Source organism: Sturnira hondurensis, unplaced genomic scaffold, assembly GCF_014824575.4.
Source record: "Sturnira hondurensis isolate 20B ecotype Veracruz unplaced genomic scaffold, ASM1482457v3 Scaffold0025370, whole genome shotgun sequence".
Lineage (NCBI taxonomy): Eukaryota > Metazoa > Chordata > Mammalia > Chiroptera > Phyllostomidae > Sturnira > Sturnira hondurensis.
In genome coordinates, this window is record NW_028098001.1 from 5,752,293 (window position 1) to 5,772,956 (window position 20,664).

The 20,664-nt window shown below is 46.0% G+C and overlaps 1 protein-coding gene across 1 annotated transcript in view; it reads left to right on the forward strand.

Annotated features, from left to right (window-relative positions):
* The first annotated feature begins 12,023 nt into the window (after positions 1–12,023).
* Positions 12,024–20,664, forward strand: part of RRAGD (Ras related GTP binding D) — a 38,792-nt gene continuing 30,151 nt past the window's right edge. The window contains exon 1 of the mRNA XM_037039301.1: positions 12,024–12,456. Coding sequence (XP_036895196.1) covers positions 12,321–12,456 — 136 coding nt within the window. The 5' untranslated portion in view covers positions 12,024–12,320. The remainder of the gene's footprint in view (positions 12,457–20,664) is intronic.

Consider the following 20,664-nt stretch of genomic DNA (forward strand, 5'->3'; position numbering starts at 1 on the left):
AAGCCTTGCCTTTCACATGTAAGTCTACATTGCATCTGAACATTGTTTCTCTGCTCGTTTGCAATGCCAGAGCTACGGCATGCACGTGTGGGTCTGTTTAGGTTCTGTTTTGTCCCATTTGCCTGTCCCTGAACTAGTACCATACTGTCTGAAAATCTGTGCTTTCATATTAAATCTTCTGATTATGAAAGTCCTACCCTTACGTACTTGTTTTTCATCTTCATACGGAGCCCAATCATTCTTAGCCCTCTGCCACTCCATAGACGGTTCAGAATTAGTTGGTCAGGTCCCATGAAAATTTTGGGGTTTTGCTTTGGAACTGATTGCAGTGGATCTATGTGGTAGACTCATTATTCATTGACAACCTTTTGTTCCCTTCCCACCTTGGCCATCTTGTCCTATTGTGTGCAGGCTTCTCTGCCCCACTGCTGTGGGACTGTGAGGCTTGACTGGACCATGTCGGAACAGAAGCTTGAAATATGTTGTATGCTTTAGAGCTTCTTCCAACTGGCTTGAGATGGTCCCTTCTGCCACCAGAGTAGCATGGCCGAAGAGTGGCTGCTTCCTCAGCTGGGTCCCAGAATGAGAAGACACGTGAAATTATTCAGAGCCCAGTACGTGTGGAATGTTTTGCGGCACATGTGGATACATTTGGAGGTTTTCTCTTCAGTTTATTCCCCTTTGTTAGGAACTGTCTCCCCACTCATGAGAGTAAACCTCTGTAGCCACCAACTGCACCCCCAGCCATAATGAATTAGACCATTACCTCAGCATATTTCGGGGGATTTGACCATCATCAAATTATAATATTACACATAGAATACAATGTAATGATGTGCCCTAGAGTTGTGCTTCATGGAAAGTTGGACCACTGTGCCCAGCATTAAGGATAGAATGGTGAGCAAACAGGAGTGGTCCTAGTGGTGACTACAGTCCTCAGTCAATTATTAAATTACAGCTGAGGAAATCCTCTGAAGGCATAACAGTACGTGGTGCTATGTAAAGTATGATTAGGGAAGAAATTAGTTCAGGAATGGACCACTGACCCAAACTCAGTCAATCAGAATTTCTTGCCTGGGAACCAAAGATAATAATACATAATATGAGATATGACTCGTCTCTTCGCACAATCACATTGAAATTACAGCTAAAATATAGAACAACCATCATTCAGGAACATCAGAAATTGAGTTGAATGGAAGTCTGACAACTACGGAATTAAAGAAACCAAATCCATCCAGACTGGTAGGAGGGGCATGGACTCAGAATGGGCTGGCCTCACACCCACCTGGATCAAAATTCAGGAAGGATATCTCAGGAGGGAAGAGTCCCAGACCCACACTAGGGCCCCCAGTCCAGAATTCCAGGGCTAGGAAGCTCAGTCCCACCACTTCTGGTGGCAGAAACCGGTGGGCATCGAATCAGTGGAGCAGCTGGAGCCGTAGGCAGCTCCTCTTAGCCCGCACATGGACTCACCTACTCAGACTCACTCCCTCTGAGCTCCAGCACCACAGTGGCAGCTTGAAGGGCGTCAGTGGTAAACATGGAGAGACTGAAGTGTCTGACATCAGGGTGAGCAAAGGCCGTTGTCCCTTTGCTGAGCTCTCTCCCCACGGAGCCTATAGGCTGGTGCCTTATCTGAGATTCCATCAATCTGGCTAATGCTATGTGACTCACCCTTGGAGATCCCCAAGGGCTCTCCCCACCCAATTTAGCCCACCCAAACTTCTTTTCCATAACTATGGCTGGTCTTGGCTCCTAAATCCTATCAAACAAGCAACAGCTGGCTTCCTTGAGCCCTATCTGCAGCCAGATTAGAATCACAGTTTAGTTTCACCTGGGAATCTCTAAACCCAGCACAAGCAGCAGCCATCTCAAATTGTTTTACAGTCCATGCAGGGTGCCCTGGGCAAAACACAGGCAGGGGATGACCTTTGCCTGCACTACACTGGAAACCCCAGGGCCAGCGTACCCAGTAGACAGCTACAGACCACTTCAGAGCACCACTACCCTGCCCCTGCACAGCTGAGCCTCCACAGAGGGTGGAGTTTGGTGGTCAGTGGTTATAGCCAGTCCTTGCAGCTGACTGACCTGGGTAAAATGGAAATCCCTCCCACTGATCTGCCAACAGCAACCAAGGCTCAACTATAAGAGGAAGGTATACTCAGCCCACACAAAGGGTGCATGTTGAGTACCCAGCTTGAGTGATAAGGAAGGCTGTGTCACTAGAGCCTACAGGACACCACCTACATTTGGCCACACTACCAAGACACAAAGTCAAAGCAGCTCTTCCTAATACATAGAAACAAACACAGGGAGGCCGCCAAAACGAGGAGACGAGAACATGGCCCACATGAAAGAACAGATCAAAACTCCAGAAAAAGAGCTAAGCAAAATAGAGATAAGCAATCTCTCAGACGCAGAGTTCAAAACACTGGTCCTAAGGATGCTCAAGGAACTTAGTGAGGACCTCAGCAGTATAAAAAAGATGCAGTCAGAAACGAAGGGTACACTAATCGAAATAAAGAACAATGTACAGGAAAAGAAGAGTAGAGTGGATGAAGCTAAGAATAACATCAATGATTTGGAACATAAGGAAGCAAAAAACAACCATGATGAGCAGTAAGAAGAAAAAGGATTAAAAAATGAGGACAGTATAAGCAGCATCAGGGACAATTTTAAGAGGTCCAACATCCTCCTCATAGGAATACCGAGAGAAGAGAAAGAGCAAGAAATTGGAAGTCTATCTGAAAAAAGTAGTGAAAGAAAACATCCCTAATTTGGTGAAGGAAATACACATGCAAGTCCAGGAAGCATAGAGTCCCAGTTACGATGGATGCAAAAAGGCCCACTGCAACACATATCATTATTAAAATGCCAAAGGTTAAAGATAGAGACTTTTAAGAGCAAGAGAAAAGAAGTTGCTGGAAGGTTGCCAGATGGGAAGGGGGAGGGGAGGAATGGGTAAACAGGTGAGGGGATTAAGAAGTACAAATAGGTAGTTACAGAATAGATTTGGGGATGTAAAGTACAGTATAGGAAATGGAGTAGCCAAAGAACTTATACACATGACCCATGGACATGAACAATGGTGGAGAGATTGCCTGAGGGATGGGGGATACTGGGTGGAGGGGGGCAAAGGGGGAAAAATCAGGACAACTGTAATAGCATAATCAATCAAATATAGTATGTCTTGGCTGGTGTGGCTCAGTGGATTGATCGCCGGATTGCAAACCAGAAGGTCACTGGTTTGATTCCCAGTCAGTGCACATGCCTGGGTTGTGGGCCTGGTCCCCAGTAGGGAGCACATAAAGGCAACCACACAGTGATGTTTCTCTTATTCTCTTTCTCCTCCCCTTACCTCTTGTCTAAAAATAAATAAATAAATCTCTTTTTAAATGTAAAAAAATAGCTAATACTGTGCTTATTGTTTTAAATTATGTTTACATAGTTTAATGGATTTAATTTTCCCACAACCCCTTTAAGGTCTATAACATTATCACCAGTTTAGAGATGAGAAAATTGAGGCACTGAGAGTATAGGTAACTTGGTCCAGATCACACAGCTAGTTAGTTAGTTGTGGCATTTGGTTTGAACCTAGGAAGCCTAGTTCATGAGCCTGGTCCCCACTATCACTGGGACAAGGTGGGTGGGACAGCCATCTCCTGCCCTCTGTTTGAAAAGCACAGAAAGCCAGTTTTCATGAAGAGAGAAGAATGAAATGAGAAGTATTGAGAGAAGCAAAAACAAGTTCCCTTTTATATGAAACCTCTATTATCTCCTGTTATTCTGGAACAAACTTTGCCAGGATTATCCATCCATCCATCCATCCATCCATCCCCTCTCCTTCCCTCCATCGTTCCTTCCCTTCACTCATAAAAGATATATATTGTTTTAGATAGGATATGTTGTATCGCAGAGTTCAGAACACCCTACCTTCAGTGGCTTAAGCAGAACTTCCCCACTGATTTGCCCCCACCACTTGTGTGCCATAAATCAGTTACAAATATGGCCAAGTAATTGATGCCCTCAGCCTTTGGGGCAGTCGGGCAGGGCCTAAGGTGGCCAAAGTCTCTGACAGTCACCTCTGCCTTCAGACGGCTTGCCCATCTATGTCAGCGTGTCACACGACTTCTTTCCTATGTAACGCCATGACAGAACAGGATGGGAAAGCACCGGTGTAAGGAATGGACTCCTAATTTCCTCATAAAATAAAAAGCCTGGAAGTAGGCATTTTCAGGTTTGAGTACAACAGTTCAGCAAGGTAATCCAGGGCCTGTCCCTCTTTGTATTCCACCAGTTGCCTGACAGGCTTCTGGCCTGAGGCCTGTTACTTCAGGGCTGCAAGACGGCTTTTTTTACCCCCAAGGACCATGTGTTCGAAGTGGCAAATGGTGGTACCAGGAGGCTCTTCTGATTCATTGGCCTCTTTTATCAGGAAACAAACTTTTTCCAGAAGTTCCCCGGCAGGATTCCTCCTTACATCTTACTGACCAGACACAAAGGAGTCTCAGAGTTTGAGTATCTGACTTTTTCCATTTCTAGTTTGAGAAGCAGGCAAGGGAGACGTGTTTGCGAATGGCTGGTAAGTAGTTGCCTGCCCGTGTCTACCACTTTCGTTGGTAACGTTAAGTGAGTGATGTGTGTAAATGACGGTTCCTGGATTTCATTCTAGTGAATTTTTAATACAGTGATTTGTTCTGGAGAATCTGCTTTCTTGCATTATTAAATGTATAAGTTGGTATAACTCTCCCAGACAAAGTAGGGGTTGCCAAGTCCATGATCTATCTACAAATATGTGGAACTTAAAATTTTTTAAAAAAATATATTTAAAATTTTGTCTAATTTATTGATTTTTTAGGGAGACAAAGGAAGGGGGAGAGAAAGAGAGAAACATTGTTTAGTTATTTATGCATTCATCGGTTGCTTCTTGTATGTGCCCCGACTGGGGATGGAACTCAAAACCTTGGCACATCAGGGTGATGCTCCAACCAGCTGACTCACCCAGCCAGGGCAAATTCTTTTTTTTTTTTAACTTTATTTTTATTGTAGACACTATTAAAAATGTCCTTCTGCCCCCTACCCTGCCTTGCCCATCTCCACCCCCCTATTATCAAGAATTTCCTGCTCTCATTCATGTCATCAGTTACATTATGTCTGACGCTTGTCCTTTAAAGTCCATATACATAAAAAGTTAATTTTTAATAGAAGTCCACATGTAGCAATTCCATCTCAGTAGTCTGAGACTTTTCTCAGATAATGAAAATGGCATCTTTAGTTCATTTGTGGCTTGCAATTGGGAAAAATTATTATATGGCAATATGCAGTAACTAGAATGTTAGAAATCAAGGACCTTGACCTCTCACCCCAATCCTATTTCAATAAATGGCATTACCACAAATCTGGTTGCTCAAACCAAATGCCTGGAATAAGTCCTTCCCCTGACCATCTATGTTAAATAGCTATCAATAAAACCTGTCTATTCTACCTCCAAAACTTGTATCAAATCTATCCACTCCTCTCCATGTCTAGTCTCTTCACTCATTTCTCTGTTGGACTAGAACAATGACTGCCTAACCGTTATTTTCTGTTTCCACCTTAAATCTACAATCCGTTTTCCTCCCATTGGCCAGTGTATGTGTATCAATTACCTACTGCTGTGTAAAAAAAACACCCCAGATCTTAACAGCTTTAAAAAACAGACATTTTATTAGCTCACGACTCTTTGGGCTGGGTCAGCAGGAACCGCAAGTCTGTGTTCCACGTGGTGTGGGCTGCACTGGCCTCATATGGCTACAATTTGAGCTGCAGAATCCAAGATGGTGTCACTCACATGTCTGCCCCTCAGCTGGGATGACTCACATGCTGGGATCTTTTTCCTCTTGTGCTCAGCATCCTGAGGGGCTCTCTGTCCACGGGGGTCTCTCCAGCAGGGTAGCCCAGACTTCTTTCTATGGGGGTTCATGGCTCCAGAAAGTAAGAAAGAAAATAGCAAGGCTTTTTATGGTCCAAACTTAGAAGTTGTACAATGTCACTGTCACTTCTGCCACATTCTACTGATTTAAACTGTCACAGGGCCTGCCACATTCAATAGGAGGGAAAAGAGAATGGAGAAGTGGCAAAGGCACATTTGCAAAAGGGCATGTGGGGTGGCATGGATGGCCGAGGTCACGTTTGGAGCCATGTACCACAGTGAGCTTTTAGAAAAGCAAACCAGACTTTAAAAAAATTGATTGACTTGTTGAGGGTGGGGGAGAGAGAGAGATCGGTTGTTTCACTTATTCATGAATTCATTGGTTGCTTCGAGTATGTTCCCTGACTGGGGATGGAACCTGAAACCTTGGCACATCAGGATGACGCTCCAACCAATGGAGCCACCCGGCCACAGCAAGTAAACCACACATTTCACCTTCCTTTTAAAAACTTTTCAAGGCTTTCAGTGGCCCTTGAAAATCCAAAATGCTTATCCTGGCTGAAAAGACTACCTGTCTCCCACGCCTACCAACCTCCTCTCTCTCATCACACTGACCATTTTATTCCCCCAACAGCAAACCTTTTCCCTCACCTTGGGCTTTTCTGACTGCTGAGACACTCCATCCCGACTCCCACTTTGCACTCACCTTCTCTTGGTCATGTCAGATGTCACCTGTTTAGAGAGGCCTTCTCTGGCTGCTCCATCTAAATCAGGCTACTCTCCCCCCAGGTATGCTTGCACCTCTCTCTGTTTCCCAAAAGCCCGGCAAATCAAATTGTCTTCATGTTTAAAAAAAAAAGTTTGCCCCTGGCTGGTATGGCTCAGTGGGTTGAATGCCAGCCTGCGAACCAAAAGGTTGCTGAGTTTGATTCCTGGTCAGCATGTGTCTGGGTTTTGGATTAGGCCCCCAGCTGGGGGTATCTCTCACACATCAATGTTTCTCTCCCTATCTTCCCCTCTCTCTAAAAAATAAATAAAATATTTAAAAAAAATGCTATTTGACTGATAAAAAATGAGGTAACAAGTATGTCTCTATAATAGCAACAAACATGTTTGCACACTTCAAAGCAGAGAGCTTCCATGTGGACAGTGGGGGGGGGGTTGCCTGAGGTGGGGTGCTGGCTGGAGGGGGGACAAAGGGGGAATCAGGACCACTGTAATAGCATAGACTGTAGGTCAGAGGAGGGAGGGCAACTAACTTCCCACCAGATATTCTTTTATGCTGTTTGATTATTTTCTCATATGCATGTTTTTAAAATGTCAAAACACTATTTTAATAAAATCTCTTTAATGATGGATTGCTTCCCCGGAAGTGATTTAACGATTTTTAATGATTTCATCAGGTCTTAGGAGAACTGGAGGCTGTGAGCTGCTCTCTGGAGAAATTTGGCCGGCTTCCCTGGATCAGCAGGAGTCCAGAAAGATTCTATAGGAGGTTCTTTCCTTTGTTTGCATCAAGAAAAAAGTAAAGCTTCAGATACATATTTAAAAAGAAAGCCTGAAAGGCTTTCAAAATGAGAATCCCAGGAACCAGACGACAGTGCCGTCAGACCTCAAAATACCCTCGTATGCAGCATGCAGACTGTATTTAATTGCTTGCCCTGTTCAGAACTGTAGTTATTTTGCCTAAATTGTACAGATTTCTTTTAAAAAGCTCTCGTGTTCTTTGTCACAAGACATCTAATTGGTAATAGCAAAATAATAAGGGCAGTTCACGAAAATAAGGGCACAAATTTCTGACCTTTAAAATTCAAATTGTAAAGCAAAATTACACTTACAAGCATTGTACTTTAGCTTAGCATATAGGGTGCTAAGTCACTTGATATTGTGTTTCTAATAAGATAAATAATGTCAATCAATGATTGTCTATGTGTGTTTTGCTTCTTTGCCTAGGAGATTGGGAACACACTCTGCACTTCCCTTCCCCCCTTTCCAGTTCAATAGCTATAATTTACCTGACTTCAGCCTCCGGCCATTAAATAGGAATAACGTCTGATGTCTGACCGATTTAGTTTCACCATCAACTCCATATGGTACCTTGCTCAAATTGCTTCACTCAGTTTTCTTCTGCAAAATAAAGACAACAATATTACTTACTTAATGGGATATTTTGAAGCTTATATTATTTGAGAACAAGGCCTTATTCATAGAAAATCTTGGTAAATATTAGTTGGTTAAATTTTAATGGGCAATAGATGAAGCTCATCTTTCATTATGCCACAAAATATTTCTAAAAGTTAAATTTTTTTAAGAAGGGGGAGTTGGTAAAGAATAAAATAAGCATCTAATAATCACGTTGCAGTTCCTCCGAGGCTCAGGCAGTCCTGAAGGGATGAAGGCGTAACAGTCATCATCTCCTGCCTGTAGGCTCATCGATGTGCTCTTATAGCTCACAGTTCTTATTTGCCTCACTGTAGCATTTCTCAGGGTTTAAAACAAGTGGAAATTTTGGCTTCTGTTTTTTCCTAAAGTTTCCTAAAGTTTCTCTTAATAATATGCCAGGTCTGTACAGAGGGCTGGCCATGTACTATCTTTCATTCATTCCACAAACATTTATTAGACTCCTGCCATGTACGTATGTGGCACCCTGCCACGGTCACACACATCAGCAGTAACTGTGGGTAGCACATGGACAGATCCTTGCATTCTTGAGACTGCTCTCCCTGGGAGATGTCACAGACATGGCCTGAGCTCTGGACCAGAAAGTGGCCAATGCCACAGCCAATTTACTGAGCAAATTCCACACCCAGTTTCCCAAAGGCTTACAATGTTTAGCGGTTTTCTATTTTTATTTAAATTTTAGAAGAATCCACATACATGGCTTTTTAAATTTAAGAACGTCTATTTCTTTTTTTAAAAACACGTTTATTGATTTTACAAAGAGACATTGATTGGTTGCCTCCCATATTTACCCTGACTGGGGATCGAATCTGCAACTTAGGTATATGCCCTCTGACTGGGAATTGAACTCCTAATCTTTTGATATAGAGCATGACATCCCAATCACTGAGCCACACTGGCCAGGGCTAAGAACTTTTATTTCTAAGATATTTTAATATTTTATTTATTTGTAGGGAGGGGAAGGGAAGGAGAAAGAAAGAGAAACAAACGTCAGTTCGTGATTGCCTCTCACGTGCCCCCAACTGGGACTTGGTCTGCAACCCAGGCGTGTACCCCAATTGGGAATCAAACTGGCGACCCTTTCTGTTCACAGGCCATCACTCAATCCACTGAGCCATACCAGCCACAGCTGGGTATGTTTAAAAATATCTTAGAAATAACCCTGGCTGGTGGTACTCAGTGGATTGAGCACTGGCCTGTGAACCAAAGCATTGCCAGTTTGATTCCCAGGTGGGGCACATGCCTGGGCTGCAGGTCAGGTCCCCAGTTGGGGACAAGCTTGGGGCATTTGAAAGGCAACCAGGCAACTGGCTGATGTGTCTCCCACACATCGATGTTTCTCTCCCTCTCTTTCTCTCTCCCTACCCCTCTCTCTAAAAATAAATAAATAAAATCGTTTAAAAAATCCCTCATTTGAAAACTGACAGCATTGGACTGATAACAGCAAAAGAAAAGCAATAGAGTTTCTTCCCATTCCGTTTGCTCAAATTTTATCCTACATTTCTGAAATGGCAGCGAATTACAAACTCTTAAACCTTAAACTCTTAAACTCTTTAATCTGCCTTGAGGTAGAACATTATTGTGGACTTTCATTCATTTTTGTGGATTTGTTCCCTTATTTTCTCAAGAATGCCCTAATTCTCAAGTATTTTAGGGTGCGCTCCAATCTGTTGCTGGTGTTTTCCCCTATGATCTCCCTCCTTGGGGAAAGCAGAGGATCATCAGATATTTCTGCTCTTTCTGGGTCTCCGGCACAGTGGGGCTTTTGGCTTCAGAATTGTCCTATTCTGAACCTCTGGGTCCTACACACTTGGAAACCAGCCTGTGATGCCTTGATGGTCTGGGCTGACCTTGGACCGGCTTTTAAGACCCCATAAGTAACCCTCTGTGGTTTGAATCAGGTCAGCTAAAAAAACCTTGCACAAAGGTGGTGGGTTTAGTCTGGGATTACCGAAAGGCCTTCAAACTCCATCTGGGAGAGCCCTTCCTCCTGGGAACGTTCTTTAATAGAACAGATGAAAATGAACTAGGGAAGCGACCCTGGAGTAAGTTCCTCTTGTAGGAGCAAATAAAGTCTGCTTATGCTGGTTGGTTCCCTTGTTTGCCTCCCCACCCACCCCTTGGACCCACTTTCTGCCCTCCCCACCCAATTCCTGGACTAGGTGCCAGGGTCTCTTGACCTCTGGCTTCCGGGTGGGTTTGGCCAGTGGGAGGTACTTCCAGGATAATGAAGGGTAGGAGGAAAGAGACGTCAAGGTATGCCTTCCCATTGCTGCCTCCTCTACACAAGGTGGTCCTGGCAGTGGCTGCTTCCTCATCAGCTGCAGCCCCTGTATCATGCCCCCTCTCCAGACTCTAGCCCTTCCTTAGTCCTCTAGTGTAGGCATGACGATCTCTTCCCACTGTTGCTAACTCCTGGTTCATTTCCTAAACCCTGCCCACACCCAAGTAAATCGCCTCTTCATTTAAAGCCTTTTAAGTTAAAAATCTTTGCATGTGCCCTCTATTTTCCTCCAGGGAAGGACCTTGAGTGATACAGTCATACCAAGTCATACTACCTCCACAGGGCAAATCTGAAGACCTTTCCAATTAAAAGTGGCCGCCTCCTAGAAGGTGTCTGTAACCAACTTCAACACCCACAACTAATACAAAATCCAGAACATGAGTCATAATTTGCTAGGCTCTTCCATGGCAGGAACACTGTTCTGAGCATCTGGGGATCTCCCCTCCTTCTCCCCTTATCCCCCCCCTCCCCCTGCACATAGTAGGTGCTCAATAAATGTTCCCTACAGAGGCAGCACCCTGGGGCCCCAAGAGCCTCAGCCTCAGCTCCCTTCTTCTTCTCCTCCCCCACACCACCTGCTGAGCTGCTGGCACCTGTAGGATCTGTATCACCATGCTGGCCAGCTGGTTTATTTCTTATTGTTCTTGACACAGGAAGTTCATCCACGTGATTTTTTGCAGTATCCAAAAAGGGTGGGTACACTGTGTCCCATGATGGAAAGCTTGTGGAGGAATGCAGGTTTTAGTTTCACCCCCACATTACTCCTATTGCTATGTGAGAATTGCCCCCTTCACGCAGACACTGGCTCCCCAAACCCGCACAAAACCCTTGAAACATTTGATTTTGAAGTGTGGGATTACAGTCTTCCATGCAGTGAGACAGAAGGTGACCATGAGTAGCCCCCGAGTGTGTTATATACCTGAGACTTTTCCAAAACACTGCAGAGGAATTATTCAGTCTAGGCAGCCACGAGGCATATTATTTTTTTTTAGAAACATTTACACCTGGAGAGGCCTGATTTTTTAATATTCTTGGTGGGAAGCACTTTGAGCCATAAAGGCACACTAAAAGGCAATTGCTATGGAGACTGTGCCTCTGCCGTGTGCATTTCTCTGAGTTTGCTTCTTGGGGCGTTTCAGCATCCATGGGGTGTCCTAGGGACGCTGCTACAGTGGGGAGCCCAGGCACAGCAGTGTAAGGGGGGGGGGCAATGGAGCTCCAATGGAGGGAATGGAGCCCTACCCTAGGATTAAAAGCTGGAGATGGCTGCCCAAGGTAGGGTGTGTGTGTGTGTCGGAGGTGAGTCGGGGAGAGTGGAGGAGAGGTTCTCAGAGCGTTCAGGCCCTCAGCTCTCCCGCCTGTGTGGGGACAACGCGCAGAAGCAGCGCGTGGGGGCCCCTGGCGCGCAGCCGTGGTGGGCTCCTGCCACTCGGCCTGGGGGTACCCCTCTTGTGTCCCTGTGCGTTTCACCCCCCACCCCCAAGAGTGTGTGTCGATCCTCCGCCCAGCGCCCGCGGAGCGGTGCCTGCGCCCGGGAGCGCGCGCGCGCGCGCTCGTGCGGGTGTGTGTGTGTGTGTGTGTGTGTGTGTGTGTGTGTGTGTGAGTGAGAGAGAGAGACAGTGTGTGTCAGGTGACTTGGGTCACGCAGTCTCTCTCTCTCCCTCCTCGGGGAGGAACTGCCGCGCTCCGGCTGAGTCCTCCGCTGGCAGGAGGGAGGGGCGGCGAGGGGCCCGGGCACGCTGGGAACCGCGAAACCCAGACCAGGACAGGACGCCGCCCGCCCCGGGGACTCGCGGCCCCCGCCGGCTCCCGCCAGCGCCCGCCAGCTCCCGCCGCACTCTAGACAAAACCCCAATTCAGATAGGTTGTGAGCGGCAAGCGAGGAGGCTTAGCCCCTAACCCGGAACTTACCGCCCCCGGGACGGCTGGCGGGTGGGCGCAATGAGCCAGGTGCTGGGGAAGCCGCAGCTGGAAGACGAGGACGACGACGAGGAGGATGAGCTGGTGGGGCTAGCGGACTACGGGGACGGGCCCGACTCCTCGGATGCCGACCCGGACAGCGGGGCGGAGGAGGGAGGTGAGCGCCAGGTCCCCTGCCTGGTCCCCAGCCTCGCGCGTCCTCGGCCGGCACCCGGTCCCTTCCCTGTGTTTCTTCCCGCCCCCGGCCCGGCCGAGTGCACTGGCCGAGGACTTGGATGGGATCCAGGAGGACGGAGTTGCAGGGTGGGGGCGGGGAGGGGCGCAGGAGCAGCTACCGAGCAGCGACCGCAGGCTGCAAAATGGGGGAGCCCGGGTGCGGGCGACGGTGGGGTACCAGGATCAGTGGGGGAGAGCACAGAGAGGAAGAGTCTGGGTTGGGGAAACATGCGCTCGCTGGCCGGGTACGTCCCCCACCTCTCATCCGAGTTCTCGGCAGGATCTGGGGGTTGAGGAGGGAAGGGGCACCGCCCGGCTCGCCCTAGGACCTCTCCCTGAATGCTGCTGTTAAAGCTGGGGTCAGATGTCGTGGCTAAAAAAGGCAGCCGCAGCAGCGTGACTGGCAGGGTCGTCGGCAGCTGCGGGTGTCAGTCTTGCCCTCGCCGTAGTCGCGGGAGGGGTCCAGGGGCTTCCGGGGTCTGCGGCTTAGGGGCACCCGTGGAGAGGCGGGAAGATGCACCCAGGTGATACAGGAGTTGCCCGGTGGCCGAGGGTTTTCCGGGATCCAGGCAAGAGCGGTTGTTAGGACGCCTTATCTGCACCCAGAGTCACCCCCTGGGCACGGCTCTGCCTGCCCTGGAGTGAGCGCGGGGTGGGGGAATACTCTGCCACTCAGAGAAGTAAACTCTGTTTACTGTTTGAGAAGCCGCATCTAGCAATTGTTCAGCCTGTGAGGGCTTCCCTACATTTAATTCTTAAGGCCTAAAAGAATTGTGAGCTTTTAAGTCTTCGGAAAGGTTTTTTTTCTTTTCCTCCAAAGCAAGGAAAAAGTCCTTTATTGTAAGGTCACTTGGAAAGGTCAGTAGAAGGAGGCTATTAAGCACAACATCAGGATGAAGCTGTGTCCTCCAAAGAAAGAACTAACTTGAAAATTTTTCACTTTGAAGAAATTGTGTGAGGGATAAAAGTACCATTGTAACTGTTGATTTTGAAGAACTTTTATTAAAATTCATTGAGCTTATTTTAAATTCTTTCTTCAAAGCCTTTCTCAGAAGAACAGTTCCATTATTTTGCATATGGTAGGTGCTACATTCAGTGAATCAGAAAGGGAAGAGAGTTAACTAAACCTTGAGCCTGAGAGATGAGAGAAGCTTTCCAAGCCATTCGTTTTCATCTTGGCCTGTCTCTTGGGAGGGTTTGTGCTAATATCCCCCTTTGCTTAAACTGGTGTGTGCACCTGTGTGCCTCTCTTTTGCACTCTCCATAATTGGTCCCATAGTTGAGCCTGTGGTTGGTTACATTTTCGTAGATAAAGGCGTTTGTTCAACCCTATTGTTGGAGTTCCCTAGGGCTACCTTTGGTAATTAAATTGTTCAGTCACTTCATTATTATTCAAATTGCACTCCTTGGCTCCTCCTAGATTCTGGGAGACTTCGGAGAGATTCAGAAGGGGGATGTATTTGCAAGGTATTTGACGTGATAGACACACAATAGGGTGTATTTGTGGTACTGTGGAAAAAAAAAAGAAGAAAGAAAAAGACTATACCCAGGAAGAACAGCCCTGCAATTTGATCATTGTCCTGGGGGGCCAGAGAGTTACCCTGAAAAGCACAGACCTGCTTATTCTGCAGCTCTTTAAGGTGGTACTTTTCAAATTGATCTGGGGACTCGAAATTGAAGTGAAAGGAAAGCTTTGCCTCAGAGGTAGGATTCTTGAAACAAAGGGTTTCCAGAGCCTGGTCTTGGGTGCTCCTCGCTGCTGCCCTAACCCAGAGGCAAACCCTCCCAGAACTGATCTGTTTGATTACTTCACTGGTAAAATCCTCCCCCGTGAGTTCTAGGATCAACCTGGAATCTTGCTACAAAATAAAAGCGTGTTGAGTATATTGATGTGATAAGAGAACCCACAAGTGAACATTTGCTTTCCTCGAACATTACTGAAGCCAGGCCTTCCCCACTTGGGCCTGCTGCGCATAGGTGGTCTGTTCTCAGAAGTCTTCCTCTGTCGTCTCAGGCTCCTGTTCTTGCCACGTGCTCCTGGCTTTGCTTTGGAACTTTAGGCCCGAATGCAGAGCCTGTCAGAACGGTCGCTTTCTGGAGTAGCAGATAGGCTCCTCATCCAGCAGCTCTAGCAAAGGCTGTCCCTGACAAGTGTCACACCAGCTGATGCACTCCCTGGGAAGTGGGATGAGGGAAGAAGTTGGGAGTTGTGACTTCCATTCCTGGGACCGTTGACCGCCAAAGGGTCGTCTCGATTTCTGATGGGCCTGACGGGGTACCTGTTGTGTTATAATCTGTCAGTGTAAGAAACATTCAAACCTGTAGAGAATTTTTGTGAGTTTATTTGAGCCAAACTGACAATTGCAAAATCTCAACAGATTGAGAAATGCTCCGGAAAATGGCAGTTTTGCTCCTTATTTTATACATTACAGTCAAAAGAGGAGGCCTAAGAGGGTTACATGGAATCCATTGGTAATAGATTAAGGAGGCAGGAGGAAGCAAAGCTGGGGTGGGGAAGGGCTAGAAGAATTTTGGGATTGGATAAAAGGTAAAATGATAGACACATTTTTGACACAGGTGGGTACAGGGTAGTTAACAGTCGACAGTTAACATGATAACAGTGACAGTGAGGGGATTCGTGGTCTCCCCCAGATGTGGGTCCTGTGCTTTGCGGTGTCCAGAAAAAGGAAATCTGACATTCCAAAGGTATTTTATCATAGATGTAGACATGGACAGGCTCATTTAAGATAAAGATTGACCTTGTTAAGGAAAAATACGGGCCTAGGACCTGACTACCCGCCATGAACTGCTTTTAGTTAGTTTTCATTTCAGACCATCCTGTGTGGTTACTTTGGTCTCTGAGTTTGTAAGGCTGCCACGCAGGCCTCCCCTGAGCTCGTCAGGTTTCACGTGTGGCCCCTTTTCTTCCCCGAATCCTGTGTTATTTTTGGTAAAATTTACATTTATCTACTCTCAAACTTAAAAAAAAAAGGAATTTGGAAGGGTGGGGAGGGATTTACTGATTCGGAGGGCAGATGGATGCGGTGCACTTTGGACCATGAGCAAAGAAAGCGGGACTCATGAGCTGTCTTCCTCCCTCACCTTCCTCATGGATTTAGTTCAGTGCCTGTGCTCAGTGGAAACCCGGACTTTTTCTATGGAGTTCAGAAATCTACCGTGGGTGGGGTGCAGGACCAAGTAGCATTGCTGTGCAAAAGAAAGTAGATTGAAGGTGGATAGTGTTATTTGCATTTCCCATAGTTTTATAAGGAAGCTCTGATTTTATTTTTAAACTGGGTATCTTGAAGTTTTACCACATTGTGCTGAGTTTGAAAACGTGGTGCAGCTAAGGTGAGACTTCAATTGCACTTCCCTGGCATGCACTCCACATTTTATTCATGAATACCGGGTGTGCTCCCGGGCACTTTAGTTCTCTTAAGGACAGATTTGGGTACCTCTCAATGCCCCTTTCCAGGGTAGTTATCTCACCTTCAACTTTCGTGCTCCAGATAAATCTCCGGACAGAGGAGGGAAATAAATTAAGCCATTGAAAACAATTGCATCAAAAATAATAATTGTTTTTGGCAATGGACTTTAAATCTTTAGTACATTACTGTGTTTTAAAAACTGTAATAATAAGGAAAACAATTAAAAGACCATATTTAGCCCCAGTCGGTGTGGCTCAATGGATTGAGCTCCAGCCTGCAAACTGAAGTGTTGCTGGTTGGATTCCCAGTCAGGGCACAGGCCTAAGATGTGGGCCAGGTCCCCAGATACGGGCATGCAAAAGGTAACCACACATTGATGTTTCTCTCTTTCTCTCTCTCACTTTCTCTCTCTCTCCCCCCCCTTCCTCTCTCTCTAAAAATAAATAAAATAATTAAAAAAATAAAAGACCATACTTAATCAAAAAGTGAAATTGGGCCTGGGTCAGGTGGCTCAGTTGGTCGGAGCATCATCCCATACACAAAAAGGTGCGTTTGATCCCTGGTGGTGCCACGTACAGGAAGTATTTACTTGATGTTTCTCACAATGATGTCTCTCTCTCTCACATCAATAAACAGATCATCGAGTGAGGATTTTTTAAAAAAGTCAAGTTGGTTTCTCCCCCAAAGTCGCAATAGTTAAGGGAAGCCTAACTAAGACAGCCACTTACCCACAATCCAGCTAAGTACAGGCGTGTTCCCATAGCAGCCTGTGCACTTGCTTAAGGTCTGAGGAAGTGACAGTTTAGGTAGTTACTAGAAGCGCGCGCGCACACACACACACACACACACACACACACACACACAAGTCTAAAGTCAGCAGGTGGTACTTCCCTGATAGGTGTAAATGCTGTGAATCCAGGAATTCACAACTATTAATCATAAGTGTCAGCTTTTTAACCCTTAACGTGATTAAAAAATTACTAATGAATTCATCTTGCAGTTCCTTGAGACTAAGAGGTCATTGTTCTGATATGCGAGGGTTATCAGGGGACTTTACCACAGCCACAACGTGATGTAGAACTGAGCAAAGGTTAGGAGAGGGTCAGAGTTCGTGGAAAGGTGAGTCCTTTTCCTTATAATTCTGCCCTGTCCAGAAGAGTTGGGTTGACTACAGCCCTGGCCATAGCTAAGCTCTTGGGTTTCCTTCTGTCCCTGGAAGTACAGAGGTACATACGAGCTGGAATAGTAAAAATACGAAACAGGTTAAAATGGTGTGACGGAAGCCACACCTTTAGGCACAGGGCTTGTTTGAATACACATAGCATATTTTTATGTAAGACTTCTAAAACAAGATTTTATTTATTTATTTTTAGCGAGAAAGAGAGGGAGAGAAACCTCCGTCGGTTGCCTCTCCCATGCACCCCAACCAGGGGTTAGCCTGCAGTCCAGGCTCGTGCCCCGGTGGGGCATCAAACGGGCAGCCTTTCACTTTGCAGGACGATGCTCAGCCAGCCGAGCCATGCTGTATCAGGTGTGTGTCCACATGTGTCAGTGATTCAGTGTATCGTAGAATCTTGATTCTCCACTTGTATCACATCTCTCCCATGTTAATATTAGAATACACGTAGGGCGGTCTAATAGAAATAGGCAGAAACATCAAGTTTTGGATAAGGGATGTGGCTCTGAGTTTGAAAGATCATCTTTTTCCAGTCCCAGGTGACTGTCTGTCTCTCAGAGTTCACTCTGCTTTATTCAATTTCCCACACCCAGGCTATTGTTGGTGACACACTTCACTTCCTACCACAGCCACTTCTCTCCCCCCTCCCCGCCCCCGCCCCCTGTCTTCTCCTCTACCTCCTTTATACTTCCTTTACCTTTAAAAAACCCTTTTTTATTCTCCCTCTTCTGCAAAAACCTTAAAGCTCTCTTGTGACTGTTGCTTTTCCCTGGTTCTGCTGTGAACAAATAGGTTTTTCACTCCTGGCCTTAAGTGTCCAGGGAACTGGCTGACTTCTCTTGAGGACCCTCGGGGAAGATGCCAGCTTGGTGTCTCAGTGTGTAAAATGGGAGACTACGTAAAACTGGCCTCAGTCACTCTCAAAGTGATTGTTAAAAAGAAAAGTTCACAAGAACACTATTTCCTTCTTGCAGGAGCATTGGTAGATCGTAATGCATTAGAAATGTTATTGAGTACATCTGTTCAGGAAAGCGTCATGGATGGAAGCATATTTTTTAGTTACCTGCCAGCGTAATGGGAGAGGATTTCATAAAGGAATATTTGGCTTTCACATACAAATAAAAATCAATAAAAATCAGCTTTATGCCTTTGAAAATATGTTTTATTTGCATTTAACCCTCCTTACTAAGTAGTTAATCACATGGATAGTGAATCTTCCTGACTTTGCAGTCTCTTGTTAATGCTGCTGTCATTATGCATGTATTTAATTCCCACTTGGGTTGGAATTTCTTGCTGAACTCCTGAGTTTTGAATATGTAAGTAGTTCCATTGACCAGAAATGGAAAGGCCCACAAATAATGGAGCAAATGAACGGAGGCCTCTTCATAAAACCATAAAAAAAATGGAACCTTAAGGCTTTGTTGACCCCACAGAATGCTAATAGGGAAGAAATTCTAACTTTCTCTTAGGGCTGAGTGAGCGTTTCACTGTGAGAAAGGAATGTGTGGTCACATTCCACAAAAGATGATCTCTTTACCTAGGCTTGGGGTGGGGGAGAAATAGAGCTGGGTGTGTACAGATGCATGCAAATACACACACGTGCTGGTGGAGACTGATAGTTGAAGAAATACAAGATTTATGGGCCAGGGCACATGAAGAGGGTCACATGGCTGGTAAGTGACAGACCTGGGACTTGAACCCTAGTCTCCCACTAACCCAGTACCTTTTTTTTTTTTTTTAAGATTTTATTGTTTTTAGAGACAGGGAAGAGAAAGGGAGGGAGAGAAACATCAAAGTATGGTTGCCTCTTGCAACCCCCCTACTGGGAACCTGTCCAGCAACCCAGGCATGTGCTCTGACTGGGAATCGAACTGGGGACCCTTGTGTTCACAGCCCGAGCTCAATCCACTGAGCAACACCAGCCAGGGCTAACCCAGTACTTTTTAAACCATTCCACTTTCGATCTCTGTGCTACCTTGTTATTTTATTCTTTCATTAAATCTTTGCTTTTCCCATTTTGGACCTGTTTAAAGCTGTCACCTCTTGGAGAACTTAAGTAAAATAGCTCTTAGTTGTATACTACCTCCGAATTTACGAAGTGAATTTCATTCCTTTTCTCATTCTCTTCAGAGATCCCTTGAGCCCAGGAAGGCTGGGCCAACCTAGTTAGAATTATGTAGGAGAGATTCATCGCCTTTCAATTCCCATTTTACTGATTTCTGGCTCCTTCTTTGTTGTGACATTTCCAACCCACAGATCAGCCAGGCCTGGACCCCAGGTGTCCGGAGCTCAGGACACTGGATCTCTCTTCCTGTCCTTTCTGTATTTACACAGCCTACCGGTTTCCGACTGGCTCTGCCAGTTACTGATTAATTAACCTGCTGGGGTTAAAGACCGATAGCGGCGGGGTAGGAAAACCCCTGCCCTAATGCTGTTTCTTGGGGGATGAGTTTCCCTGGAACTTATGGCAGTCTAGTTACAAAGCTGGGCTGCTTGGTACTGACAGGACCCAGTGCAAAGTAGGTGAGGTATGTATGCTCAGTGCCTCTGACTGAAGTCGATCAACTCCCTGGGCAGAAGGAGCATCCTCTTCATACCCAGCTCAAAGTAAGACATAAAGTTGCTTTTTAAAGCTTTCAGGTAATTTACCTTCAAATTTAGCTCAGTCACCATCTCCACCAACATATGCCTGTTGGGTGTTTATTGTGGTCGGCCCAAAGGCCTCAGTTTTTACATCTGTAAAGAGCAAACTATTGATTTGAGGATTAGGGATGGCCCTTCCTGCTCTGCTGTGGTTAGTAAATGGTCCCTGCTGGGTGGGAAGAGCAGGTTGGTTTGAGCTGCTTCATGGTGCCCAAGGCTAAAATCTCAAATGTGCCCTCATACTCAGCCAGGAAGATCAGGGACAAAAGGGACCAACAAGGCACGGATGGCCTTCGAAACCTGAATTCCCACGGTAGACCCGTCTGCAACCTCAGTCTTATGGCCGTTCTGAGCCTCTGGATCCATTTCTCACCACAGCCAGGGCAAAGAGCATCTTGCTTTTTAATGCCATTTGGTGAGTGGACCCTCGTTCACTTGGTCTGCCCCACCGGGAACTCAGAGCTGCTTTCTCCCTTGCCCCCTGTGTCCCATGGATCACCAGATATTACTGAGTTGGTGTGAATTTCTCACAAATCCATTCCTTCTGTCAATTTCCACAGGCTGTGCCTTAGTTTTTCCGTTTCTCATTAGTGTTCTAGAGGAAAAACTTTTTCTCTACTCTCTTAAGTTCTGAATTGGGGGCCTGCAAATTAAAGGGACAGATTAGCAAGAGGAAAACAGATTTAATTACATACTAATTCATGACAGTTCACAAAAAAATTGGCTGGTAGAATTTGGGGCTTATCTACCACATTAACAGGGTGGGGGAGGGCAGAGGGGCACTTCTGGGAGAGCAAATGCCTTCTTAGAAGGGGATGGTCAAAGGGCACTTAAGGAAAAACAAATGGGCCCATTGGAGAGTAGTTGGGGGTATCATAGTTTGGTGACAATGTCTGTTTGG